Source organism: Hyaloscypha bicolor (assembly GCF_002865645.1).
Source record: "Hyaloscypha bicolor E unplaced genomic scaffold K444scaffold_53, whole genome shotgun sequence".
NCBI lineage: Eukaryota > Fungi > Ascomycota > Leotiomycetes > Helotiales > Hyaloscyphaceae > Hyaloscypha > Hyaloscypha bicolor.
Window position 1 is genome coordinate 2,477,073 of NW_020194555.1, and position 27,829 is coordinate 2,504,901.

A 27,829-nucleotide genomic window follows, 5' to 3' on the forward strand; every position below is an offset into this window, starting at 1 on the left:
CTCACTTCCCATCCTCGCAAAGGTTCCTCCCCAGCTCTATCTTGATGATATTTTCTCGCATCGTCGAAAACACCAACATTCTCCTCTCTCAAATACTTCAGACGATCAACACATCGAGTCAAATATTCCACAGTCCTCTCTATCTCCTGAAAGTAGTGGTCGAGTGCGCTCGACTGGCGTTCCAAACGGGGCCGTAAGGTACCTGGTGCAGCTCGACAAGCTATGCATGAGTCAAAAGGAGGTCCTTCGTGGCCGTGAAACTCGCTTTCAATATCCTGAACGGTCTCGCTTTTGTTGTTGTTGATACTATCTTGCGCCATAGTTGCAGATCATGAGTTCGAAATTTGTTGAGATGTATGATGGAAACAAAGAAAAGTTCACAGATCGGAGAATTTATAAGATGTACAATTCTGACTGTTTCCATTGCGTCTTCTTGAGCAACAAGTCCTTGCAATATTTCACTGCGTGAGCCGAGAGATTCACATGGAAATTTGCTTTGCCTTCGCGAAATTTCGACCTGGGTGATTCTTGGAGTTTTACGAAGGACATTGAATCAGTCGGAATTGGGTGACTCGATTAGACTTGTCGGATGAAGCAGATCCATGCCATTGAGTTGGACGACTTGTTTGAAAGGTCTTTGTAGAAGGAGCTAGAACGTCTGAGATGTATTCTTTCTGGTTTAGGCTTGACCTGGCTGTTCACAGGAGAGGCCTCCCTAATTTATCTTCCTCTGCAGCTAGATTGGTTCCCATGAATCCACTCCAGCTTTCTGGATGAGTTGTTATGTAGATATGACCAACATTCTTACGGACTAGTCACGACGAGTTCGTCTGACACGTGGGTCATCCTCATCAAGGTAGACGTGGACGTCCCTTCTTGATGACGCGCGATGTTTCGGCATGTCAGAAGGGAAGAGACGAACAGTGAGGCGACTCGGAAGGGAATGTGGATGATATGACAAGATAGAGATACAGTTCGGAAGGGCTTAACGAGTCGCGAACAATAGAAAATGGCTCGCTCGAGGCAATCTTACAGGATTTCCAACTTACTCGTTGAGAACATATCTTAATCAGTCGAAATTAATACTGACTGTCGGCTATGATATACTTCATCATTTTTCAGGACGAAAACAGATGACATTTGCCGCTACCAGATTCATTTTGGGCTTCTTGTATTGCAGCAACGCTAGTAACTCCTCATTTCGGGACTCAAGTTTGCGCCTCATCACGGGCTGTGAAGCACTTGGATCTTTCTAGACGTACCCCCCAAGCAAATGACATCCACGCCACCACGAGGCAACTCCCAGCAGAATACAGAGACGCAACCCAAACTCAGCCAGCCCCAACTATCTCGGACTTTAAAATTTCCGCAAGACAAGGAGCGCAAGGCTCAATCCCACCTGAAGCCCAGGCCGAACGAAAGAGTATCAGTTGCCAGTATGTTTCTTGGATAGCTCCTTGATCATATCGATAGCTCCAGGGGTCTCGACCCATGATGCATAAGAGTACTGAAGGACCAGTTGCATGTGTTCGACTGTCCCTTTGCTGTACATCTGGGGTCGCGCGTTGAGGTTGGAGCCCTAGAAAACCGGGCAGTTAGCACTCATTCAATCAGGGGTGCTTCGGGAGAAGACATCCTCTCAAGAGGATTTCATGACGCAGTTTTAAATAGGAAAAGCGTTACTTCCAAACACTTACAGGTCGAAGCAAAGCGGGCCAGAAATACTTGTTCGAAGTATTGACAGCTTTGAAAAGCTCTTCCACCTGAGACTCCAACTTCTTGATGAGGACTGTCTGGTCCTGATTCTGCATGATATCCTTGTTTCCGGCAACAATGGAACTGACAAGTTGACCACGAATACTGTCTAGAAGTTCTTGGGGGACTTTCTCACCGAGAACTGTTGAGTTCTGTAGAGCTTTGATATCCAACAAGAGCCGGAACTTGATTAGAGCGACGGCCACGACGAAGCTAATGTCGGCATACGTGCCAGTGTAAAGCTCGACCGACTCAAAGGAATCGGCATCCTTGACATCAAGAAATGGTAGGTCCGTGTCACCCCAATCGTAGTGAGGATCTTGGCCAGTTGTAAAATACCACTGTTTTCGGAGTTAGCATTGCCTATTGAGGGAATAATTTCGAGAGCCAGAGCGGCTTTTGAACGCTGACGGCGGACAGAAAAGGCGGCATTGAATCCTCAATGTCTCAAGTCAACTTGGGGTATTCCAAGAAAACTTCCTACGAATGTTCCCTCGACTTATTGTAGAATCAAAGCCTCCCTCCTCGGCTATCTCGGAAATCAACAGGGGTACTATATATTCGTGCCTCTCTATGCCCAGCCAAATGTACGCTTCTGACTTGGGATATTGACAATCGGTGCCGCTTTTTTTGTCCGCCGCGAGGAGGGGTTGTTGGTTTTGGAAACATGTCTGAAGAAGTGAAAAGCGACTCTCGACACGTACGGAAAAGAAAGTTGCGCTCAGAGAATATCACCCACTTTGATAAAATCATAGCATGCTTGGTCCTTGCCCAACCTCAAAAACATTGCGGGAATACAGTCCCGAACTCCAATATTGTCACCACGACAAAGACGAAGCATGTCCAAGGCATGATTGAGAGCCGACTGTACAGCCTGGGATGTCTGGATCTTCAAGAGACTCTCAATCAGTGCGTACCGAGCTCTCATGTAAGGACGTGTTTCGTGGATACCCCAAAAGTGACCCACTCCCTCTTCAAAGAGGTTCGGAGGAGTCATGAAGTCTCCTGGGTGAGCACGTAGTTTTTGCTCCTCGATATCGAGCGTGTGCTGAGCCTTCTTGACACTATTACACGCTTTCTTGTGGGCATCTCTGTCCGAGACCTGGTGTTCACGACCACAGTAAGCCTGGACCTTACAGCCTTGACACCGAAGAAGATGTTCCGTGCTGCTGCAGACTGGGCAGCGCGAGGTGAGGGAGAGGCGCATTGTGTGAAGGCGTTTCGATAAATCAACGTTCTAAGGGGGGTACCACAGAGTAAGTGGGGCTCGAAATGTGAACACTTACTTGCCGTACAGCAAATATCTCAAGTAATCGAAGAAGGGATGAGCTCCAAAACGCAAGAAGTTTTGGCGGTGAACGGCGTTTGATGCTGGCGGGGTACTTGCAGGCTAACCCTTTTCAGCTCTCCAATTCAGGGGCAGCCAAGCCTCAGGCGAGCCGCGCTAAGTCGATTTTGGGCTCAGAAGGGTTCACCAGCCAAACGCCCAAACCACTCAACCGCCTACTTATACTCCTGTCAGAACACCAAAAGTTTATGGATTTTTCAAAGTGCTTAGAAAATTCTCAAAACTTCTCAGAACATGGAAAATAAAATGCCCCAAAAAGTCCGATTCCAATGTTAGTTTTTCAAAATTATAGTACTGTCGTGGCCAAATTCAGGTTTAAGCGGTTGAGTGGGTGAGTGTTTGGCTGGTGAACCCTTCTAGTCCACCCTCGGCTGTCAGCCGTGTCAAATCCAGGTGGTTGGAAGCCTTGATTCTCTGATTATCGAAGGCTGGGAAGCCCCTTAATACAGCATATTTTGGGCGGTGAGGTGAGCAGCCACGAGCCAGTGAAATGGCATGTGATTCGGTGTGACTTGCTGCCAAACGCTCATCGTCAACATTCCTAATCTCCCCAGCATTTCTGGCGACAACTAGAATCGCTTCCTGTTGTCCCCACACTCTGGCAATCGCGCCTCCAACTGCAGTTATTCGAACAATTATTCGAATAATAGTCTTTATAATTGGTGATAACACCATATTCTGCTTGTTCAAGCTCTAGTTGTCACGGCCTGGACAAGCTGTGGAAGTGGAATGTGTGTGTTTTGGTGTAAATATGTATGAATATGGTGCCCTAAGGGCGGTGAAGAAGCTATATATACGCCTGTGCGCAGCACGTGACACTAGTGATGCGCCGTGCCCCTCCCCTTGGCAAATAGTGTCCGTAGCCGTATTGTCTGGCGTTCCGTTGCTATCTAGACAATGTGTGACGGCGGGATCAATGTAATGGTCGGGGCTCAAAGTTCAGAGAATCTTATGTATTGAAAATACTAAGCTAGAGAGTAAAGGAGAAGGGAATGCCTCGACCTTTAGTAGTGTTTTATTAGTCTCTAGCTCACTTGCCCCGTTTTAGGCACATTTCCTCTAGTATAATATTCGTGGCAAATTATGCAATTATACTAGTCGTTATATTACTCCCCCCTAAAAGGAAATCTAAATACCCTTATTTAGGGGATTATTTAGCCTTAAAAAAAGAAAAAATCCATAATAAATAACTCCATTTTGCCTATTTAGCAATTACTTATATTTCAAATATAGTTTTAACGTAGCTAAAATAATTTAGTTCTTAGTATAATCCGGCTAATCGTGCGTCAAGACTTGCACTAAAGCCCCTGCGTCCCTGCGGGTTTAGTGTGTATCAGCGATACGGTCAAAAATCAGCGATACGGTAATTTTTTTTACTATTATATCGATTTTAATTAATTAAATATCAATACCATGGCCAAATTCGACCCAGAAGAAGAGAAAAGGATGGCCCAGGCCTCCGATTTCTATGCCAGGAACCCACATGTCAAAAAATCTGCGATTGCGCATTAATTTAGGGTCCCATTACGCCTCTGGAAAGCGCGTCTCGCTGGCCGATTACCACAGAATACCAAGGGGGGCCTCAATAAAACACTTACTCCTGATCAGGAGAAGGGCCTGAAGTAGTTTATTAATTTCCTGGTCTATTTAGGCCATAGAGCTGATTTTAAGACGGTTCGGGCGGCGGCTAATATGATCCTTGGGGAGAGCGCATCCACCTATTAAGTAAACCGCCTCTGGGTACAATAATGGTTTAAACGGAACAAATCATGGTTTAAAACCCTTCGTACAAAGATACTAGTACAAGAGCGAAAGGCGGTATATTGAAAGGAGGATCTGGAAGAGCATTTTCAGGAATATTATAGGGTATTAGAGAAGTATGGAATTTGCTTTAAAGATACATAGAATATGGACGAAACTGGCTTTTGTATTAGCGTTTTAAACGGAAAATTTATTATTATATACCTTAATACGAAAGCTATCTATTTGGCAGATCCAGATAATCGAGAATTACTTACTATAATTAAAACTATATCCGCTGGCGGCGAAGTAATTATATTATTCCTGATTTTAAAGAGGGAAATTCTATTAGAGAAATACTTTAATAATAATCTTAATACCGAAATAGTATTTATTACGAGCTCGACTAGATATATAAATAATATTCTTAGCCTGAAATATATTAAGTATTTCTATAATCAGATATATAGATATATATAAGGCAAGTAGAGGATATTAATATTTAATAGTTATGGCTCCTATACTTTAAACGAGTTCCTATATTACTACTAGTCTTATAAAACCGTCTCTTTTTAACTATTACCATATAGTATATATTTTCTTTAATTACTTAATATTGGCCTCTTTTAATCTCTTAAGTATATTATAGACCTATAAAGAGAGCCTATGGATAAGGCACTTGTAGGAGAACTATTTATTGAGAAAACTAAGCTAAGGAGGAAAGGAAGTCTCGAGCTAAGGTCCCTTAAGTATTTATAGTTCTTCGCTTGTGGCTCGGCCTAATAGGGCTTAGTGTCCTAAATTTCCTAAAGTGCAGCTTTCCCTAGCTTCGTCACGTGTAACTATCATGTGACCCCAGATGCTAGATACTCAGATACCAAATGCCAGATGCCAAATGCCAGATGCCAGGCTCAGATAAAGCGTGAAATCATAACATTATTTCCCCCTTGGAAAAAGCTTGTCCTCAAGCGGGTAGGCATTATAGAATCATTATCCAAATCATTATAGTTCTCCGTTCCGTTCTCCCAGGCTCGTATCCAGTCGACTAGCTTCTTTAGTAGGCCTGGCTATTATTAATTAGCCAAGTAGTAGTCTCGTAGCTTATAGGGGGAGTATTTTAGATTAGAGGCCGGATACTAGTTAAGGTCTTTATTATATCTAACCTAACTGACCCTATATAAGAGCTTTCCCCGCTCTATCTTTAATACCAGGATATCCTATACTTCGTACTCTCGGTCTATTATTACTTGAATTAGTAGAGGTAGTTTATTCTTCTAGCCAGGTAATAGATTATTAGTAGCCTTATATAAATAGTCTAGAGAGAATATATTATAATTTTTAATACTCTTGGGTAGTTTGATCTTATAGGAATTACTAACTTAATATAGGATCGGGTAAGGCCTGGCTATTTAGTAATCTAGCTTATAGCTAGAATATTATATCTTTTACTTTTTATTAATATATATATTTATTTCCTATTTTGAAATCTATAAAGTAATATTTAGTATTAGTATATTTCTCTATTCTTTTTTATATCTATTTTATATTTTCCTTATCTCTTTTTATAGTATCTTCTATTTATCTAGTAATCTATTAAGCCTTTATCTTACTTAGCTTATCTTAAGATATGGTTATTAGAATTAACTAGTTAAAAGAGGTTTATAGAAGCCTGCTATTAAGGAGTTTATATAGAGATATACTAATAGAGCTATATAAGAAAGTAAGTTAAATATAATTAATTATTAGTAAATACTTATTCTAGTTATCTTAATAGTATATAATATATAAATATAATTATTAATTAATATATTAGTTTATAATTTCTGTCTATTTATTAATTTATAAGTAATATACTATTAATAGCTTTAACTTTATATCTAGAATTCTATTAAATTCCTTTTAGAATACTAATATAAATTACGAACTATAATTAGAAATAATAGAGGCTAGAGAGCTATAATAATAATAGATAGTTTAGAGATATATCTTTACTATATTCTTTACTATAGTTATCTTATAGTAAGATATAGAAATGGCTTATTTATTTAATTAGTTAATTATAATATATATAGTATTATAGCCGGATTTTAAGCCAGATATTAACTTGAAATCTATTATAATATATTACTATAAGTAGTTTAGAACTAGTAAAGAGTAAAGTAAACTAGGAGTCTTATTTCTTGAGATATTTACCTGTCTATATAATTAGTAATTATGGATATATTAAGTAATATTATATTATATATTCTTCTAGTAATACTATAGCTATAATAGCTTATAGGTTTTATTTTTACCGGGATATATTATAGAAACTTAGTTATAAGCCTTATAAATTAAATCTATATATAATTATCTTTCTAGTACTATAAGTTATCTATAATAAAATAATAATCTATTCTTTATAATAAAGTCGGTATTATCTCGTTTAGCCTATTTATAGAGAACTTATAAAAAGGGGGCTTTATAGTTATTTTATAAGATCTGTTTAATTAACTTATTTATTTTATTAAGGTTATTATTATTATTTTAGAGAATAAAAAGGAAATTAACTTTAATACTAAGGTCCTGAAATACTTTTAGGTTAACTTAGTCTTAAGAAAAAAAGGCCTTAGTATAATATTTCTCTTTTACTTTATTTTATTAAATAATCTTATTATCTTAGTATATTAGAATATTAGTTTTTATATTTTATTTACTAGATCTATATTAGATAATAAAATAGTACTTGGCTAAGGCTTTAGCTTATCTAGCTTATTTATTTATAAGCTTCTTTATTATTATAAAGTATTCTAATAAGTAGTAATCTATATAGATCTGGATTTAATAAATAGTTTCTTAAAATTCCGGGTATTATTAATTTAAAGATTATATAATAGCAAGTATCTCTTTATTATATATCTTATAATTATATTTTATAAGTATTATAGTTTTTAGGAAAAATATTATAGAGTATTACTTATTACTATATTATTAGGAAAAAATACTAGTAATAATATTATTTAAGATATTAGTTTCAATTATTAATTATTATTCTAGATTATAGTAATAAAATAGGGCTAATAATATAAGATAGGCTTTAAATTTCTTAAAAGTATTCTAATAAACCTTATTAAATAAAAAGAGAATATCTATATATATAAGATTTAATAGAGGCTTAGTAATCTTATTATAATTACGAATAAATCTTTTATAGAAGTTATAGAATTTCAGGAAGGCTTATATTTCTCTTATAATATAAAAAGCTTTCTAATTTTTTATAATAATAACTTTCTTAGAATTAACTTTAATATTATTTATAGAAATAATAAAGCCAAGGTATTTTATATATATAATATAAAATTTGCATTTTTTAATATTTACTTATAAGTCTATATCCTAGAGCTACTAAAAGACCTTCTTTATATAAAGTTTATACTTTAACTTATTATTAGAATAAATAAGGATATTATTTAGATAAGCTATATAAAAGTTATCTAGATAATTAAATAGAATATTATTTATATAGTACTAGTAAATAGCTAGTTTATTAGTTAATCCGAAAAGTAAAATCTTATATTTATATATCTTATAATATATATAAAATATTATTAATTTCTTTAATTCGAAATTTATATGAATTTAGTAAAAAGCCTAATAAATATTAAGCTTTATAAAGATTTTAGCTTTACTAATTCTAGCCAAGATCTTATTAATAAGAAAGAAAGAATAATAGTTCTTATAAGTAATCTAGTTAAGCTTCTAGTAATTAATATAGAATTATAAGCTCTTATTAGACTTTCTTATAAAAAGAATAAGGGCTATAAATAGTAATTAACTAGAAGTAATAAAACTCTTATTAAGATTCTCTAAAAAGTATTTCTTAGTAGCTTCTAATTTGGCTATTATTATCTTATATAAAGAATTATATTTCAGATATTTCTTTATTTCTTTTTCTAATTATATCTTATAATTATATAACTAATAAAGAGATAGAATATTAGAGGCTTTCTTAAAAAAGGCCCTATTAAACTTAATATATTATCCGGAAATAATAAGGTTTTTTATATTAGTTTCCGGAAGAAACTTTCTTTATTATTTAAGGAAGCTATTAATCTTATAGAAGCTTATAGTAAAGGCTTTATTCTCGGATTATTAAAGGTTATAATATATATTTATAAAGCTAATACTAGTAATCTTAATAATAGGAGCTTCTATTAGCTTTTTTTCTATATATAATCTCTTCTAATATAGGATATTTATAAGATAAATAATACTAGCTAGAGAGTTTTCTATTTAGTAATAGCTATTTTAAATATTCTATTTATAGAAGTATTTAATTTTTGGCTTCTAAGAAATAGGAGTAACTAGTACTAGTTTAGGTTCTTTTTTTAGGTCTAATTCGGAATTAGTAAAATTATATTTAGAAGTAATATTATTAATAAAGCTAGTATATAAAAAGAAGTTAGTAATAGAGTTATTTTCTATATTATAGTTCTTAATAAAAGCTTATTTCCTAGTAGCTTATTATTAGTTCTTCTTATTAAAATATATAGTTTCTGGCTTTAATATTTATTTAATAATTAGAATAAGAAATATGTTTTGGGGCAAGAAATAAAGCTTTTTGAGATATAGAAATCTCTTATATAACCGAGAGTAATAGAAAGAAGAGCTCGGGCTATATTAAATATTAGTTTTAAATATTAAGAAGTAATTTAAAGTATTCTAGTTACTTATAGCCGAGAATAAAATTATAAGATTCAAGCTTAAGAATTAATAAAGAAATATTATATTATTATTTCTAGTTAATAATAAGATATATCCTTAAGAAATAAGTAATACGGATTCCTAGCTTGCTATTATATCTCTTAATATTAATAGTCTTAGGTAAATATTAGAACTTAAGGTTAAAAAAAATAGTAATATCTATAATAAAGAAAATATTAATAAATATAAAACTATTTATTCTAGAGTTAGTAAGAAAGGAAATATTAATTAAATATTTATTATAAGATAAGTTATAGGATATAATTAAATATAGTTCTCTTATTAATTAGTCTAAGTTAATTTTTATAAAATTAATTCTAAATTTATCTAAGAAAAAGTCTTTTTCTAAATATTTTCGTTTCCTGGTATATTATTTATATTAGCCTTTATAAACTTATTATTTTTCTCTAGTTCCTTAATATTAGTAATATACTTTAGTACTAGATAGTTATAGGCTATATAACTAGTCTAAAAGTAATTAAAGCAAGTTAAGGTTAAAGCAGGAATACTTTTTCTCTTAATAGCTAGCTTATTAATAATTAGAAATATTTGGGTTAATATAAAAATATAAGAAGTTATTATATAAAGCTTGGGAATAGTAAATATAAAGATATTAGAAGTAATAAAGATTAGAAAAATAGTAATAGCTCGAGCTTTAATATATTCTCTAAGGCTTTTATGGGTCTATAGTACTTTTATTTCGGAATTAACTAATAAGGCTATATAATATAAGTTATAAAATATATAAATAAAGTAATACTAGCTTATGAGTTATTCTTAAAAAAGAAATATTAGCTTATTATATAGCTTATTAAAACGGTTCTATAAATAGATCTGAGCTTTATTTACTAAATAAATAAACTTGATTTTAAACTTATAGAAAGTCTAAATCTTATTTATTTATAGCTTCTTATATTTATATCTAGCTTTATATATATAATAAGAATTAATAAAGTATTTATTAAGGTAATTAATTATCTTTATAACTATTTTAAAAGAATTAATAATATTAGGCTTATATTAAATATATAAATAATATTAGATATTATTTTTTATATAATTAAAAATATAGTATATATAAGTATTCTTATTTATATAATAATCTATATTAACTTTGAATTTACTAATAATCTATAATATATATAGAGTTATATATAACTTAAGGATATATAATAAACCTCGGATATTATAGGTATTAATTAGAGAAATTAGAAGCCCTTTAACTTTATAACTAATTACTATTTATATTATAAGTATTAGGCTTATAAATTACTAATTATATATATATTATTAGGGCCTCCTATTTAGAGGGGGCTTCCCTGGACCTTATAGGAGAAATAGAGATTAGTTCTATACTAAATTTAATACTATAGTTTTATAACTTACTAATTCATTTTATTATCTTATTACCTACTAGTAAATACCTTATATAATCTAGATTTACTAATAATTATAGGTTAGATTTTTACTATTACTAAGCTTTAAAGAATCCGGAACCTTTATAAAACAGAACTTACTATATTTAGGAACTTCCCTAGCCGGATATATTTATTTAATAAAAGAAACTAGGGAATTAGGTATTATATTATAGTATTTAGATTAGAAGTAAATATTATTCGAAATATAATCTTTACTAATAAAACATTCTCGGGAAAGCTCCTCTATATTAAGCAAGTAAGCTAAACTAGTAGCTAAGCTATTTAGGGTTATATAATTAGTCTGGATATTTATCTGGATCTTAACTTGGGCTTATTATAATATGAGTATATTAGAATAAATATTAGATAGAATAAATAATTCTCTCGGGGCAGAAAGTTCTATTTTAGAAGTATTCTTAGTACTAGATATAAGAGATAGGATTATAGGATATAAGTAAAGACCCTTAAAAAGGCTATTAGTATAAGAGGCTATATTAAAGATATTAGATATATATAATTTATATATAGGGAATTATTCTTTAGAAGTAAATAATTATCTTAGGAGAAATATTCTAGAGTCTTTCTAGGTAAAAAGAAAGAGCTTAGTTTAATATTATAGACCTATAAAGGGAGCCTATAGATAAGGTATTTATAGGAGAACTATTTATTAAGAAAACTAAGCTAAGGAGGAAAGGAAGTCTCGAGCTAAGGTCCCTCAAGTATTTATAGTTCTTTGCTTGTGGCTCGGCCTAATGGGGCTTAGCATCCTAAATTTCCTGAAGTACAGCTTTCCCTAGCTTCGTCACGTGTAACTGTCATGTGACCCCAGATGCCAAATGCCAGATGCCAGGCTCAGATAGAGCGTGGAATCGTGACAAAGTACTAGTATTAAATTAGTATTTATGATAAGATCTAGTATAGTAATATCGTTTATACCAAGCTCGATTTTCTAGCAATATTGTTACGTGGTGCCAGTCACGTGGTGCCACTGCACGTGACTTAGCATATAGCCAGTGCTTTTAGCCCGGTATATAGCCTTTAGCTCAATTCAAGCTCTTTACCATTATTACAATATTACCTTATCGTAACATATGGTAGTAATGTAATAATTACGATTAATTGACCTCACAATACGGTACGAATTACTATAGTAATAAAGCGATATTCCCCTCGCCCCTGTAGAAAGAGCTTCCTGCTACACACACCCTTACCGGCAGAGTCGTCCGATTCCTCACCTCCCCAAGTCTTTACTTGGCTAGTATCCCTCCATATTAGGGTACAAGGCATATATGGTGGTTGCAATTGGGAGGTTATTAAGACTGGATACCGTACGAACAAGAAGTATGGTAGAGGAGGAGGCAATATACGAGTAGGGGGTATATTTTGGGATATACGTTACCATGGCTTGCTTGCTTGTCTTGCAGGGCCCTGGGAGTGAGATGCAAGCTCTATACTAGTGGACTTCTTATTTGGGTAGCCTAGAATGGCTATATTGCAACGAGGATATCGTTTTTTGAAGTCTGAAGGGGGGGACTTGTTACGTAGCACCAGTCACGTGGTGCCACTATATATGACTTAGCATATAGCCAGTGCTTTTAGTACGGTACACAGCCTTCAGTTCAATTCAAGCTCTTTACTACTACTGTAATATTACCTTATTATAATAGATATACCAAATAATACGGGGAAGAACATTCAAATACAGGATAATTATTAGTACTTTTACTAAAGCAAGCCTTTTAGGGCATAAAACCGTATGGCATATATACGAGAAGCTAGCTCAATTCTAATCAAAAGAAGATTTATTAATTAGCTACAGATTTATATAGTAATATAAGCTAATTTTGTAACAGACAAGCAAATCGAGATTCTATCCTTATAAACCCCTCTAATATTGAAACCCTTCCAGAACCCTCCTATATCTGCAAATTATATAGTATATAATATATATATAAATTAATATCTTAATAACTATTTTATTCTTATAAAGAATAACGAGAAGTATACTCTTATACCTAGTTTCTAGAGATCCTAGAGAGTATACCAGAAGTTAACTGAGCCTAAGCTATTTAGGGCGGGGCTAATTATAGAAAGAGAGCTTGTAAGGGAAAAGGCAATATTTCAGGAGTAATGTAATAAGCTAGATAAAGATAGTAAAAAGCATATATAAAAATATAAAGTTATTTCTAAGGGCTCGGCCATATATTAAATCGCTTATTATAGAGAGTTCCTTTTTACTACAGACGAGATAGATAATAATACTTACCTAAATTACTAAATCAGGGAAACTAATACATATATTACGAAGTATATTACTAGTAAGCTCCTATATAGAAGGCATACTTGTAGGGAAAAAGCTCTATATGATTTAGGGAAGCCCTTTGGCTATAGAGAGAAACTACTATTTATTAATTATAGTAAAACTAGTCTTAAGGCTTATTACTAAAAGTTAATAGAAAAATAGAGGAAATAGAGGAAAATTAATTATAGAATAGAGCTCTTTTATATAAATAAGATAGATTTTAGGCTAGCTTCTCCTGGATATAAAGAGGAGTGAGTTAGTAAGTTTAGTAATATACGGGTAGAATAGCTAGCTAGGAAGCTTGGTTTTATTAGGCTACTACTTAATTCCCCTTTATTTTATAATAATGGCTTTAGTAATATAGTTAGATTGGATACTAATGGGGAGGAAACGATTATTAGATATATGAGTAAGGACGTGATTAGTATATAATTAATTAATTTCTTAGGATAGTAGTATTTTGGGGGGGTTACTAATAAGGTAAAGTATATAATATTTCCACCATTTTTTACTATATATATATGCAATATGAAAATTAGAGAATTTTATTTATTAATTATAGTATAAACTCTATATAAACTGTAAAATATTTTTCTTCGATTTTCACCAAAATTCCGAAAATTAGTATTCTAAAAAAATGACCGTATCGCTGATTTTTGACCGTATCGCTGATACGCACTAAACCCGCAGGGACGCAGGGGCTTTAGTGCAAGTCTTGACGCACGATTAATTCTTCTTATTTATTGCCCGAATTATATTTATATTAGCTTTAATAATATTGTTTAAAAGTGTAATATAAGCTATACGGCGTCCTGACAGACTTGCGGAGGACGGGGATATCAGCCATCTCCGGCTTTAGATGCAAGGGCAGCTGCTCATAGCCAGGCGGGGTATCCAACTCGCTGATCCTCTCTGCCGATGTGAGACTCGGGGCCAAGAACGCATTATCGGCAAAGATGAGGCCTAGGAGGGCGACGTGCGGACTGAGAGGGTGAGGGAAGCTGCCTCGACAGAAAGTTGGTTAGCTACCTCTTTGATTACCTCGACTAGTTTCAATGTTCAAGCTGCGAGAATGATATCTTAGACAAAGGGCGGCCGCCGTGTAACACTGCATCTCAGCTCCCTCCATCTCACGTTATCTCGACCTCTATCCGAAATGGGGAAAGGGAAAGGGGAGCCTGCAGACTCTACTAGCAGAAATTGACCAATGGCTTCCGGTGGATTTGTTGAGTCGATTTTGGGAAGGCTGAAGCGGAAATGCATCTGGAAGGATTTACTGCAAGAAAGAGGGCGCTGAGCCCCTATTCTCTCGCCTAGTTTTAGCCGAGTAGTCGGCTCAGGGGTAACGGCCTCTAGATTTTTGAAACCCTGCATGCAACATTAACGCTCACATGACATGATTTTGAAGGACAGTCCCAATGATCTTCAAGGTAGTATTAACACCTTCGGCTGACGAATATCTGTTCTTTCGATCCACTTCACGTCTATGCTGCTGGCATTTAGGCGCAGCGAGGAGGGTCTGAAATGATCGATTGAGTGGACAAAACCAGGAAGAGAGAGACTCTTAAGAGACTCGTAGTATGTACAAAGACTGGAATTAGATTAGGGTGATTTCCGACGCTTAATACATGTGATCTCGCCGATGACAAGTACCGTCACCTCGAGCATCAACTCGTGGATTCTCTCCCATAGCTGACTTTCCTCACTGGGCTCCCCGCATGAAGGGGATTGGACGTCGTGGGATTCTAAAAGTAAAGTGAGTTGGCAGGCCATTCATAAGCTCTAGACTATTTGGTCTGGCTTCCGGGTCAGGTTCATGCCACTCAGGATAGGTTTCCCGTGGTGCTGGCATTGGAGGCGGATCTGCAGCAAACCACTCGACCCTGATCGGATTACCACTGCTAATTCTCTTGCTATTATGCCACAGCTCAAAACGGAGGTCTGCTGGGCCCACGATCACCTTAATGACATACTCGATGCGGTGGTACTTTGGTCTCGTGTTCCAGAAGTGTCTGTTCTTCAGCTTGAACATTGAGAGGGGAATGCTTGATAAGTCAGATGAGATATCGCATATCTTTGAACAAGCTGTTATTATAAATTAGCTGAAGAATTAGAAAGAATAGATATAGTGAATTACATGAGTTCATGACTAGAGGTAACGAATCTTTGTCCAGGTTGCTTGTAATGATTATGGTGTCGAAGACTCGGGCAGGATCTGGATTAAACGGAGTTGCCGGGTCACACTTGCGAGTGAATCTCTTGATAATTGGGAGATCAGCCGAGACGGGCTCTCCCTATATACGGATCAGTCGCCATAATACGTTTTGCCCTAGTACGAACACGTTATGTGGTAGCTTACCTTCTTGATGAACCAAGTGATGCAATCCTCGATATAAAGTTTTCCATCGCGTTCGTCTTTCACTGGAGTTTTTCCAAAGTGATCCGGGCGTTGAGGATTGTATAGAACTTTGGACGTTGTCCCGTACGAAGCACGACTGCATCGCCATCCCAGGACTGATCTTCCTGTCCTTAACTTGTGGACTCTGTCTGCAACAATTCCCTTGCATACAGCTAATTGTGGCTCCGGAGCTACTCTTACTTCGAGAGATTGAATATTTGGAAATCGTGCAGGTCTACCTTCGTATCGCTCTTGAAGTCGCTTGAGTACATATTTCGAATTTCCTAGGCCGCCCGATAGAACGAGAAAAGCCGACTGCATGTAAATATTTCAAACTCGTGAGAGCACTGGGCTAAACTTACTGCTTGCTCATCCGGAAAGTTGTGTAACAGACGAGTAAGCTGCCTGTCAAGAAGCTCGTACAGCTTGTCAATCTGTGGATGTTAAAGGTGGCCTTCAAGCATTCGGTGTTGATTTACCTGAGCATCGAAATAGCTTCGTACTTCATCTCTTGTGAAAAGTTAAATCATATGAAGTTTAACAAGTTGAAACCATTGAGACACTCTACCTTCTGAACCTCATTTCTCCGTTGCTGATCCCCGCATTCATGTTTTCGTAACTTGACCGTAGCCCGGGGACCGCCACGGCGAAATACTCTGTTTGGTTATCCCAGGAACCGTATCCGCATTTTGCGCTTTGAAACTCTTTCTCTTTCGCCATTTTCCAAGCTATATGATACAGCTGTTGGGGCTGCCATTCCAAAGGCATCATTTTGTTTGCGGATTGAAGTCTTCTCTTTGCGCTCTCTTCGAAGGCTTGGTCCAACTGTACAGATCCAATCGGCTCACCTATAGGCTGGTTATTAAGGGCGGATATAATATGGATGAGGAAGAATGAGACGTGCCTTGGACAACGTCCACTTGCTCCAAAGTCGGAGAACCGTCAAATGTATTTACGACACGAAGGACGTTCAAATCCTAACTTCGTCAGCAAATTGGTGCATTTTGTAGTGTCTGAGATCGGCTTTGTACCGTCGTTCCTCCTCCAACATCACAAACCAGTATGACGTCTCGTTCCTGCGCCATTTATTAGATTTGGGTGCCTGTAGAGGACCCAGGAAACTTTCGTGCCTTGAATAACGTTGGAAATCTTCGCGCGGTGTGCACAGCAGCAGCCTCTGCCTCGGTCATCCCGATTTCCGCCCGATGATTAGGATGGCTGCCGAAGCCTGCTCGTCTTATGATCTTCCTAAAGCGCTCGACAGTCGGGACCGGTTTCCAGGTTGTCGGCACGCTGAATATAAATTCAATGCATGCGTCCTCCCAAGTGTTGCCCAGTTCGCCCTTCAATTCGTTTTCAATTGTGTGGTATATAAACCCCAGGAAATCGCAATACCTGCAGCAGTCACAAAGAGATAATACCCGAAATTTTCAGAATCTTACTTACAGTTTTTCCACTTCCTGCATAGATGTTGGGAATAGTCCATGATTCATTGGATCTCTTGCCACCCCGCGGAGCTTGTCATCGTCCAGGTATATTTTGAACCAATCCATGCAGTCCTTGCCTTCGGCATTTTGTTCGTTGGGATGTTCCGAGTAGAAACCCCACGAGGAAGGGGTACTGGAATTCTTGGGATAGACGAGAATAGTTGGGACCTGCATAGGGAAGGTATTAGCACAAAGCAGCGTTTCCGAATTATGAATCATCCTCAAGTCGAACCTTGTTCACCACATCTCGTCCGCTTCCAGGCCAATGGTTAATGCAACGAGGTGCTTGCTCTCCAGCTGGTACATTACAAAATGCGACACCGGTACCTGGAAAGACGAGCGTCAGAGCAATATCGTCAGAATACAGAGATTGATCGTACATGTCATGCCGAAGTCAATGCCGATGACTAGCTCTGGTGATGGGATATCGTCGAACATAGCTGATTGGCGAGAAGATAGTTTAATTCTCAGAGATGACCCGAGGGTTGTTCGATGTGAGGAATACCTGTACAGCTTCGAATTGTGAGACGAGAAAGTGTCGTCAGTCGAGTTAACAATGCTTAAATTACTTCACTACAAACCCATTCTTGAACGCTTTTCTTTCTTCTTTTCTGCTCTTGCGAGACCGGCAGCGAATCAGAATTTTGCTCTATGGACCAAAGATTGCAGTACAGCCTTCTTTCGTCCTGTTCCGTGTGATAAGCGGCCCAGACCTGCCCCGGTTCAGCCACATGGCTCAATGATTGGAGGCCGAAGCCCCCCCTTTCAAACTAAGTTAGACTCGTGTTTGTGCAAGCCCGATGCATCCATACATCTCAAATAAGGCTAAGCCAGATTTTACTATTACATGTGCAGAGATTGCGCCTAAAATCTGGCTGTAACCACCCAGCCACATTTTCACGGCCCCACGGGCTCTTATTGAATCCTCGCCGTCTTTACTGTCCCACGGAATGTGATTCTTCAATTCCTCTACATTCATCAAGAGACTGCAGACCATCGTTTGAGAACGACAGACAGCCTTCACTGACGCAATGGCTTATAATTTCACAACCGTAAGCTCAACAAACACAACGCAAACTTGGTACAATTCAGAATATTCCGCCCTCGGCCCAATTTCCATCTTCGTTACCTTCGAGACTTCACTGACTCCATCATGCTCCCCATTACCCGTCACTGTCGCAGCCACTGCCGCGACTCCAGTGACTGCGACCGCTCCTCCTTCGAGCTCTGGAAGTTCAGGATTTAACTGCACTTTTTGTGGGTCCTCGAACCAAACAAATGGTGCTCACATAACGTCTCCGGTCGCTGCAGGAATCGGCATTGGATCCGCTGTTGTGGGTGCTATGATTGCAGCACTCATCTTCTTCTTCTTCATCCTGCCTAGTCGAAAGAGTTCATCAGAAAGCTACCAGCAACAAGACTTTGCCTTAGACGAACGAGGCTCTGCTGGAAATGAGAAGTTCGATGTAAGCACAACTGTGACGAACATCAAACATTTTGTGCCCCAGCCTACCGAGGACGATGCGATGACTCGTGATTTGACTACGATCTTTGTAGCTATCAAGGACCATATCCAAAACTACTACCACATTACCCAGGACCAGCGTCAGATGGTGGATGAGGAGAGGCTGAATGAACTGTCCAGAGCAACGGCAATTCCAAGCCGGGACATTGTGGGCTTGCTTCACAATTCACGAACGGGGATACCTACTCTGCGGCTTTTCCTCGCGTGTTATATACTTTCGAGATGCACTGAGCAATCGGATGAGGCGCAATCATTTCTTCCAGATGAAGTATTGGCTTTCAAGGGCTTGAATTTTACAGGCCAGCCCTCCACTGCTAGTAAGTCTCAATGCCCAACTGCAAATGACATGATCCTTATAAGGTGTTTCCAGATCAAGTCACTTTGTTGAGTAAATGGAAAACTATTTCCGGTACCCTGCTTGCACGAAAATACAGCGAGCCACCAACGGGAAACGATAAACGCTTGGCCAGGATTGAAAAAGCACTTGATGCTTCCGAAGCCATCCTCCGTCCATTCCTCAATAGAGGCATTGAGATGGACACAGAAACACGTCGCCACAACCTGAGAGAAGTCATGAAGCTCGCTGCCCAATACGCCTTCTCTATGTTCTCCCAGCCTTGCTCGTATCGTTTCGATAATACCAGGGTCGGACAGCCTGACACCATGGTAGTGTTCCCGGCTTTACTGATTACGGTCAACCATGAGGGGCAGGAGTTGTCGCCACCAAAAGTGCTGAGAGAGGAGGAAGTGGTTAGTGTGGGCAGATACTAAGATTTGTCTCAGAACCGTTCGATTCCCTTGAGGACTTTTGGTAACGGGCTGATCCCAGGGATTTTGTGCATAGCGGGCTGGAGGCCAGGCCGGCCATTATGTACCCAGAGTTGGTATTATTGTCTTAATCGGGCATTAAATTTCTTTGGTATTCCTGCCAGACCTTGGTAAAGAGTAAAGGGTTCTTCTGAGGGGCTTTGTGGCTTCGAGCATCCTGTGCATCTCTGCCGTGTCTCACTCGGCGACCCGCACGAGCTCGCATTATGGCCTTCCCCATTTTCTCTGAGCTAGGGGTGGATAATTATATATAATTCCTACCCTATTATTATATACGTATAAATAATGCTCTTGAGCCCATTATGCGTTATATTATGTGGGTCCAATATTGGACCAATTATATGGCTAGAAATTAATGCACGTGAGACCCACTTCTCCTACTTGTGGAAGAAGAATAAAAAGTATAACTTTAGTCCTGAAACCATGCCATGTGACCTGTCATTTGCATTAAAAAAATCATAAATTACATATAAAATTATGCATATAATAATGGCAAGCCCATTAAATATAATCTAATTATGTAATTTTTTTCCATCCCTACTCTGAGCCCGCTCCCCGCTCCAATGAACTGATCTGCTGCCTTCATCACATGGTGCGCCAATCTCAGCCTCTTCTACACTTTGAGGTGAGCTCTCGTCTGAAGTGTCTACATCCATCGGAACATACCATTTTGTGCGACTTCACTTGTGGTCTGGATGCAACATGCTCGCAAGTCGCAAAGCCAGTGGTCAGAATCTCAGCCTTTTCAAGGCTCGCAAGAAGAAAAAGCAAAAGCACAATGATTCGGCACTAAGCCACCCCTCAGCCCCTCAATCTTCGACCCCTCACTTCAGCAAATCGAAATCACGATCTCGGTCACGGTGCTCATGTTTACACTTCACAGCAATGGGCAGACGAATAGAAGGCTTTTGCACCCTCAGCCATTTCCAAATCTTGACAGGATGGCTCAATATTGTTCTTGCGTTATCTCTGATGGCTTGGAAGCATGCATGCCAGCTATCACCTGTCTCAAGAATAGCCTACCAGAGTGTAGGGATGTATAAAATTGTAATATAATAACGGTCTCGCCATTATTATATTTTATGAAATCAAGTATAATTTAGGCATAAGTTAGGCATAAATTAAGCAAATTTAGGCGTCTCCGTCCGTTTAGGGCAGGGGCACTCAGTACCCTTTCTCCCTTACGAGCAAGCCTTTCCATAATGGATTAGCGTATAATAATAATGTAATAACGCATTTTTCTCCACTATATTACATTATTATATAACGACCGTCCAAATTACGTAATTCTTATATCCCTACCACAGTGACCTAAAAAGCCTCTTTCGCTCCCAAGCCTTGTTCAATATTCAAGAGGGTTGCGCAAGGGGAGGCCTCATCTGGATTCTGGTCAGACCACCTCGTCCTCGGAAATGCCTTGGTAGGCCGACTGCCTCTAGGCTTGCAGCTCGCTGGCAGCACGAGATGCGGGGCATGATCGAATAGATGCCTAATTATCTACTGGAGCAATTGTTTTTGGGCCATCACTTCAAGTACTGTATTTTCAAGCCGTCACATTTTCCCACCATGCAGGTTACTCTCTTTCGGCACCTCATCTAATTGCAAATAAGTAACTGCATGGAAGATGGGGGAGCCACTTAGCACAGCCGCCATCTTTGCCTTTCTGAACAGTTGTTTCAGATTTGCAGAGTACGCTGTGAAGCTGTACGGAGTTGAGTCCGAGAATGGGATTTTCGTAAACTTGATCCAACAAGTCCAACACGACTTAGAAGAGACGGAACGACTTCTCAGTGTCCCTGACATTACGAAGAAAGTCAAAAACACACCAGAGAAATGGCGCTGGATACAAAAGTCGATTGCGGCGGCCAAAGCCTCGCTGATCGAGATTGGAAAGTGCGTTGAGCCGGTGAGGGGAGAGCAAGAGGCATATGGAAGCGCAACTTTCAAAACAAAAGTTAAGTGGATTTTCAAAGACCACGACAAGTTGGTGACTCGATCCAGCCACTTGAATAGTGTTCATCTAAGCCTTCAAACCGTGCTGGGATTCTTGACTCCGCTCGAGGACTCCATTCCTCAAAGTCCAGCTCCAGCGACAGATGAGCTTCCAACATATGCCGAAGCTACCTATTTGAGCCCGTGGCGAAGACTAAGGAGGGCACAGCAACAAGAGCGCTATCACAGAGGAGACGAAGCTAAAGATGAAGGTGCACTTTCTTCTCAATCGTGCGGATTTTTTGACTGACAGACCTTCTCAGATTCTTCGAACGAGCCAACGACTACACAACACAACTTGCGCCCGTCATCATCCATGAATGCCCTTGCACAATACAGCACCACGTTCAACGATATACCGCCCTCTCCTGCCGCAAATACATCCTTCTGGGGACCGGCTTCTGACAGGGAAAGGGGAGACTCTAATGGCACAAATCCCTTCGAAAACATGCCATCCGGAAGGCCTACTTCTGCAAGGCGTTCCACCGTATACGGACACTCGGCTGAGCCAAACTTCGCCTCGTCATTACCGGAGCTACCTAGAGCTCAACCATGCTATCTTGCCTCAAGGAGATCCACAGAGTCTTTGGCCCAGAACCAACGTCTCTCTTTGGGGACCACACCCAGAAACACCTCGGGCGTACCATCGCCGAATCAACCAAGCACATATCACTCTGCAGGCCCAGTCAACCAATTCGATCCTTGGGTCGGATCGGCAGATCCACATCCCACCGCTTCTCCCTATGAAATTGTCGAGATGGATGGGTCGTCATTTCCCGTAAGGCCACTCAGCGCCGTCTCTACATACCCTCCTGTTCGGGCACCAGAATCAAATAATACATATGGAGAACCGTTCCGCAGACCTCTATCCCAGAGTCTCGATTGGACTCATACGTCTGAGATTCCGACAGACACAGTCTTGCCCAACCCCAATCCTGCACCTGCAGTCCCTCCAAAGATAAGGCACGACCGGGCTACTCATCAGATTGAAGATCCAACTCCCTCGAGAGCAGAAGAAATGTGTTCACCTACTTTTTCGGAAGCCATGCAACCTTTCGATCAAGCTTCATCACCCGAAAATGCCCCAGCGGGCCCCTCTCGCACTAACGCTCGCGGCAACTCCACGCCCACCACATCGTGAGACTCTAAGAGCTCCATTCTAAGCCGACTATGCTAACCATTTACCAGTGCTGCTTCGCCCATAGCAGACAAAATGAAACGAACCCCGACCAAGAAATGGAGGGAGGCGAACCGAGCAAATTACGATGGTGAGGACTACGGAGACGGCCTAGACGATTACCACGAAGATAAATTACGCGCACTTCAAAAAATGGAATCACAACAGCAGATCCAGCAATCAATCTTGCACGAGAACCAAGTACAAGAGAGCCACGAGCAGTACCAACAGCCATTCTCCGGAAGATGGTCAGGCTGGGAAGCAGGGGGGCCATACCTGACATTCGGACATGCAGAGACTAAACCAGGGCCCTCGGATCCCCGCCAAAACCCTCCGGTTATAGATATAACGTCACCAACCCCAGACCCCACACAACAACAACGCAGCTTCTCCGATCCCGAGGTTTCCATGCCACTACCACCCGTCTTAGACCAACCAGAGGTAGTTCCAACCTACGACGACGGCTACGATGCACCGCTTGAGCGAACTCTGACTGTAAGCGAGATGAGGCGGAGGAGGAGGCAAGCGATGACGGCGATGATGAGTCGACAGAGCTCTATATGAGGGCTGGCTGGCTTCGCGTTTACGTATTTATGACCATTATGCGATATTAATGATGATGATGATGGATCGATCCGGTATGGGGAGACGGTTGTGTGTTGTCAAAGCCAAGACGCTAGAACTCGCTACCCCTTTTCCCTCGCTTAGCTAGCTTGAACTTCAACGTCGACTTAAGAAGTAAGGAATTTTGAATAGAAATAAGAATAAGATAATTCGGGAGATTTTAAAGAGGAATTTGAAAAAGTAAAGATAACGGAAATAGTAAAAGCAAATAAAGCAAAAGTAGCTGAAATTATTATAAATTAATTTATTATAATTATATAATACTTAATATTTTTTTGAATTTAGTATTATAAAGTTTAATATTATTAAAAATAATTAAGGCTAATTAATTAGAATTAATTAAAATTAAGTATAATTTAATTAGCTTGATTTTTATTATAATTAATTAAAATTAAGTATAATTTAATTAGCTTGATTTTTATTATAATTAATTATAATTATATAATAATAATATAAAAGTATACTTTCTTAGGTATTTCTAAAGATTCTTAAATAACTAATAGCTAATAGCTATATTAATAAAATCTATAAAGCATATATAAGAGTATAAAATTAATCTAAATCTAAAATAATAAACTAGTTTTTATTATATAATACTAATTACATAGTACTATTATATATGACTTAGTATATAGCTAGTGCTTTCTTAGCCTAGCAGATAGCCTTTAGCTTAATTCAAGCTCTTTATTACTACTATAATACTGGAAATCAAAGAGGTTCTAGTACCTTTAGTTTTACTTACTAATTAGTACTTGGCCTGATTTAGTAAAGAATGCCTTTAGTAATACTAAATATAATTAGCCTAGATCTTATTTTAGCCTTATTTCGGCTTCTAAAGCTCTAGAATTATATATATAATCATATAATAAATTTAATTAATTATTTTTAATTATTTTTAATTATAATTAAATATAATTTAATTAGCTTAATTTTAACTTAATTTAATTTAAGTAAAGAGGTCTAATTAAATTAAACCTAATTATTTAATATACTAATTAAAAAGGCTCTTATTATTTTTATAAATATTCTTATATATAATAGCCTTCTAAATATTCTTTTAATAGCTAGTTATAATTATATTAATATTTTTAAGTAAGAAATCGGGCTTTTTAGTTTATTTATATAATTCTTTAATAATAATTAGTTTCTAAATATATAAAAGCTTTATAATAAAAGTAAAGGGCTTTATTTTTATGAATTTATTTATAAATTCTTTAGAAATATTAATATAATATTTGATTTAAAAAAGGCTACTAATAAAATAACCTGAATTAATAAAAGCTTTAAAAGCCTTATTAAAAGCCTTAGTAAAAGTTAGTATAATTTCGAGTTATATAATATTCTAGAAAATTAATTTATTATATTTTTCTTTTATTATATTCTTTTTAGTAATTTTATTACTAGTATATATATATAAAACCTATAAAATTATAGAATAGAACTTAAGAGTAATAATTAAGTTATTAGCTTATAAGTACTTATTACTTTAGAATTTAATTAAAGAATAGCCTTTATATAAGGTTTTTTAATTTTCGGGGTTTTAAAAGAAATTTCTAATATATTACTAAATATATTTATAAAAATATAAATACTTGATTTCTTTAAAAGTTCTAAAGCTTTTTGCTTTTATTATTTTAGAACTTATTACTTATATTTCTGAGAATCCGTTATCTTAATAATACTTTTATTTCTAATAATTTTAAATTAGTTTATTTAAAATTCTTTATAAAATTAAAAAAAGTAAGCTTTAAATACTATTATAAATATAATATTTAGGACTTAAAAAATAAAATAAAAGGGTTTTTATAAAGATAATTCAAAGCTAAAAAAAGGAAAACTAGAATATAAAAGGCTATAAAAGAATATATATATCTTATAATATATTAGCTTATAAGAGGCTTAGTTTTTTAAATATCTCTAATATATTTCAAGTATATTTCTTTAGTATAATAGCTATATTATATATATTATTATATAACTAAAAAGTAATAAAATATAATAAAATATAAGTAATACTAGTTAAATAATTATATTAGTTAATTAAATTAAAAACTAAATTATAATAATAATTAATAAATTAGCTATTTATAAAAATATAAAATATACTTTAATAATAAAAAGAAGTTTAAAGCCTTAATTAGCTCTAAAAAAATAAAAGTAATAGTTTATTTAGATATAAATTTAAAGATATTATTATATAATTAAATAAATAATTTAATTAAAGATTTTAATATATATTTATAATATATATATTAATAGCGAGTATTTAGCTAGATTTAGTAGCCTAATTAGGCTAGTACTTATATGGGATTATATTCTCTAATTGGAACTAGTACTTCTATATATCTAGCAGAATACTAGATTCTATATATAGAGATATACGAGCTTTAGAAATGAATATTAATTAGTTTATTACTAAGAACTAGTTCTTGGAATTAATATACTTCTATACTTTATTCTATACTTTATTCTATATTCTATTCTCTTACCTTAATTACTTATATAATACCCTGCTATATTAGGAGCCTTATAATATTTTGATTTCAAAAAATAATAGCTTATTATATTTATTAATTAATTAAATTTAGTTTAGTTTAGATATAATATATATATATTTTTAAATTTAAATTTATTATATTTATAATATAATTATTTCGAAATTACGGAATTATAATATTATATATAAGTTCTTCTTATAAATAATAAAATATATTAGTAAATAAAGCCTTAATTTTCTAAGCTAGAGTAAAATTATAAAATATAAAAAAACTAATTAAATTATTAGTAAATTTTATTAATAGAAATTATTATAAGTATAAGATCTAGAATCTAGAAAATATAGTTAGACTATCTCTATTTTAATAATTCAAAGCTAAAGAGAAAAGAGAATCTTAAAGAAGCCTCGAATCTAAATAATTACAAGCTATATACGGGCCTATATACTAGTTTAAGCTCGGAGTTATATATAATAATTAGGTAATTATAGATACCTTACTTAAATACTAGATATTTCTCTAGCTCTAGTTTAACTCTTACTAGTACTATATATTATAATAACCGTAATATTACTCTCTCTTTTAAAATAAGCTTATTTCCGAGCTTTAAAAGTCTCTATTAAATTTTTAAGTTATAGGTTATATATTAAAAGCCAGGGCCTTTTATATATAACTTTAAAGAATTTCCGTCTATATTATATAATTCCGGTAATATATAATTCTTGGTATAGTCTAACTAATAAAAGAGATTCTGGGACAGTCCTAGCTATTCGGGGTTCTTATTATAGAAGCTCTAAAGAGCTAGGATACTATTACTTAATAAGGAAGCAGGATATTATTTCAAATCTGGGTTCTATTCTTTCTATTAAACTTAGTACTTTAGCTTCCTATAAAGCAGTTTTACTACTTATATCTCTTGAACTTTATATTTCATTTCTCTATCTTATAGTTCTAATAATAAAGACTCCGGATTTGCTTATTCGGGAAAGGAATTACCTGGGTCTTTATATGGCTTCTCTATAGAGAATACCAGATATATTCTTATTAATTCCGGAAGCTTAAGCCTAAAGAAATATTCTACTTATTTCAGGATTTCATATAATTCTTTTATTTAGTAAGCTAGCTTATAGCTCGAATAATTATTCTTCTAGTATTTAATAATAATTTATATCTTATTTCCTATTCCGAAATCTATTAGTTAGTAGTACTTATTAGCTTAAGTAATATAATATTCTTATACTTATATTATATTTTCCTATATCTTTTATTATAATTTATAGAGCTATATTACTAGGGCCTTTACTTCCTATCTATTTAATTCTTTCTTCGGGATACCTAATTATATTTGAGTTTCCTAATTAAATAATATTTGCGGTTTATAGCTCTTTTCTATAAGAAATAGAAATTGGCCTATAGTCTTATAGACTAGAGCTATTTACTAGTAATTAATTATTATTACTTATTTATTCTAATTATTCTAGTAATAATTTATATAGAAATATAGCTATTAGTTAAAATACTAGTTAATAATCTCTATTTAGCTATTAGTTTAGGAATAGTTAATAATTAATAACTTAAGCTTTATACTAATATATTTATAGAACTTGCTCCAAAAATCCGATATAAACTAGGGGCCTTAATTAGATATTATAGTCTCTGGAATACTAATTTAGTAAATTATATAAGTAAGAAATAGAAATACTAATTCTTTAGCTATTACTATATCTCGGATAGAAATTATAATAGAATACTTGCCTAGATAATTAATAAAAATTACTACTATATTATACTTATTTCTATTCTCTAGACATTTCTTAAAATCTATTAATATATATTACTAGGGGTAATTAGGAACTAGTAATAAATATAAGAGCCCTGGCTTCTTATTTCTAGAAATATAAAATTATTAGCAGGTATAGTAATTATTCCTATACTAATTAATATCTATATCTTGGCCTAGCTAGTAATAGTAGGCCTAAAGAAGCTATTAAAGCTTG

The 27,829-nt window shown here is 35.8% G+C and overlaps 7 protein-coding genes across 7 annotated transcripts; 4 read left to right on the forward strand and 3 right to left on the reverse strand.

The window, feature by feature from the left end:
- Positions 1-1,122: 1,122 nt before the first annotated feature.
- Positions 1,123-3,073, reverse strand: K444DRAFT_610717 (uncharacterized protein). Its single transcript, XM_024879802.1, has 3 exons — positions 2,495-3,073; positions 1,698-2,096; positions 1,123-1,579 (listed from the first exon to the last, which is right to left on the reverse strand). Exons 1-3 carry the CDS (start codon positions 2,960-2,962, stop codon positions 1,427-1,429), a joined length of 1,020 nt encoding a protein of 339 aa, XP_024739589.1. The 5' UTR covers positions 2,963-3,073; the 3' UTR covers positions 1,123-1,426.
- A 1,935-nt stretch (positions 3,074-5,008) lies between these two features.
- On the forward strand, positions 5,009-5,323 carry K444DRAFT_525054 (uncharacterized protein; the record flags this gene model as incomplete). Its single annotated transcript, XM_024874409.1, has 1 exon — positions 5,009-5,323. A coding segment is annotated over one exon (315 nt), but the record flags the coding sequence as incomplete, so codon positions are not given.
- A 9,063-nt stretch (positions 5,324-14,386) lies between these two features.
- K444DRAFT_627579 (uncharacterized protein) lies at positions 14,387-16,475 on the reverse strand (the record flags this gene model as incomplete). The annotated part of the gene is made up of 8 exons (XM_024882822.1): positions 14,387-14,674; positions 14,750-14,897; positions 15,013-15,391; positions 15,444-15,600; positions 15,666-16,019; positions 16,067-16,138; positions 16,184-16,214; positions 16,273-16,475. The coding sequence occupies 8 exons, from the start codon at positions 16,473-16,475 to the stop codon at positions 14,387-14,389; spliced, it is 1,632 nt and encodes a 543-aa protein (XP_024739591.1).
- A 317-nt stretch (positions 16,476-16,792) lies between these two features.
- Positions 16,793-17,629, reverse strand: K444DRAFT_717515 (uncharacterized protein; the record flags this gene model as incomplete). The annotated part of the gene is made up of 4 exons (XM_024888408.1): positions 16,793-17,099; positions 17,151-17,359; positions 17,424-17,518; positions 17,572-17,629. The coding sequence occupies 4 exons, from the start codon at positions 17,627-17,629 to the stop codon at positions 16,793-16,795; spliced, it is 669 nt and encodes a 222-aa protein (XP_024739592.1).
- Positions 17,630-18,208: 579 nt separating this feature from the next.
- Positions 18,209-19,487, forward strand: K444DRAFT_661782 (uncharacterized protein; the record flags this gene model as incomplete). The annotated part of the gene is made up of 2 exons (XM_024886621.1): positions 18,209-19,033; positions 19,087-19,487. The coding sequence occupies exons 1-2, from the start codon at positions 18,223-18,225 to the stop codon at positions 19,485-19,487; spliced, it is 1,212 nt and encodes a 403-aa protein (XP_024739593.1). The 5' UTR covers positions 18,209-18,222.
- A 715-nt stretch (positions 19,488-20,202) lies between these two features.
- On the forward strand, positions 20,203-20,601 carry K444DRAFT_610718 (uncharacterized protein; the record flags this gene model as incomplete). Its single annotated transcript, XM_024879803.1, has 1 exon — positions 20,203-20,601. The coding sequence occupies exon 1, from the start codon at positions 20,247-20,249 to the stop codon at positions 20,598-20,600; it is 354 nt and encodes a 117-aa protein (XP_024739594.1). The 5' UTR covers positions 20,203-20,246.
- A 567-nt stretch (positions 20,602-21,168) lies between these two features.
- Positions 21,169-23,351, forward strand: K444DRAFT_661783 (uncharacterized protein; the record flags this gene model as incomplete). Its single annotated transcript, XM_024886622.1, has 3 exons — positions 21,169-21,748; positions 21,800-22,673; positions 22,725-23,351. The coding sequence occupies 3 exons, from the start codon at positions 21,169-21,171 to the stop codon at positions 23,275-23,277; spliced, it is 2,007 nt and encodes a 668-aa protein (XP_024739595.1). The 3' UTR covers positions 23,278-23,351.
- Between the last annotated feature and the right edge of the window lie 4,478 nt (positions 23,352-27,829).

What these genes read in the sequence shown, in the direction of transcription:
- K444DRAFT_610717 (XM_024879802.1), bottom strand. Translation starts at nt 2,962, where the DNA reads ATGCGCCTCTCCCTCACCTCGCGCTGCCCAGTCTGCAGCAGCACGGAA. An exon ending in CATGCTATGATTTTATCAAA is followed by an intron (nt 2,097 to 2,494) that starts GTGGGTGATATT and finishes CTCCGAAAACAG; the next exon opens with TGGTATTTTACAACTGGCCA. An exon ending in GGCCCGCTTTGCTTCGACCT is followed by an intron (nt 1,580 to 1,697) that starts GTAAGTGTTTGG and finishes CCGGTTTTCTAG; the next exon opens with GGCTCCAACCTCAACGCGCG.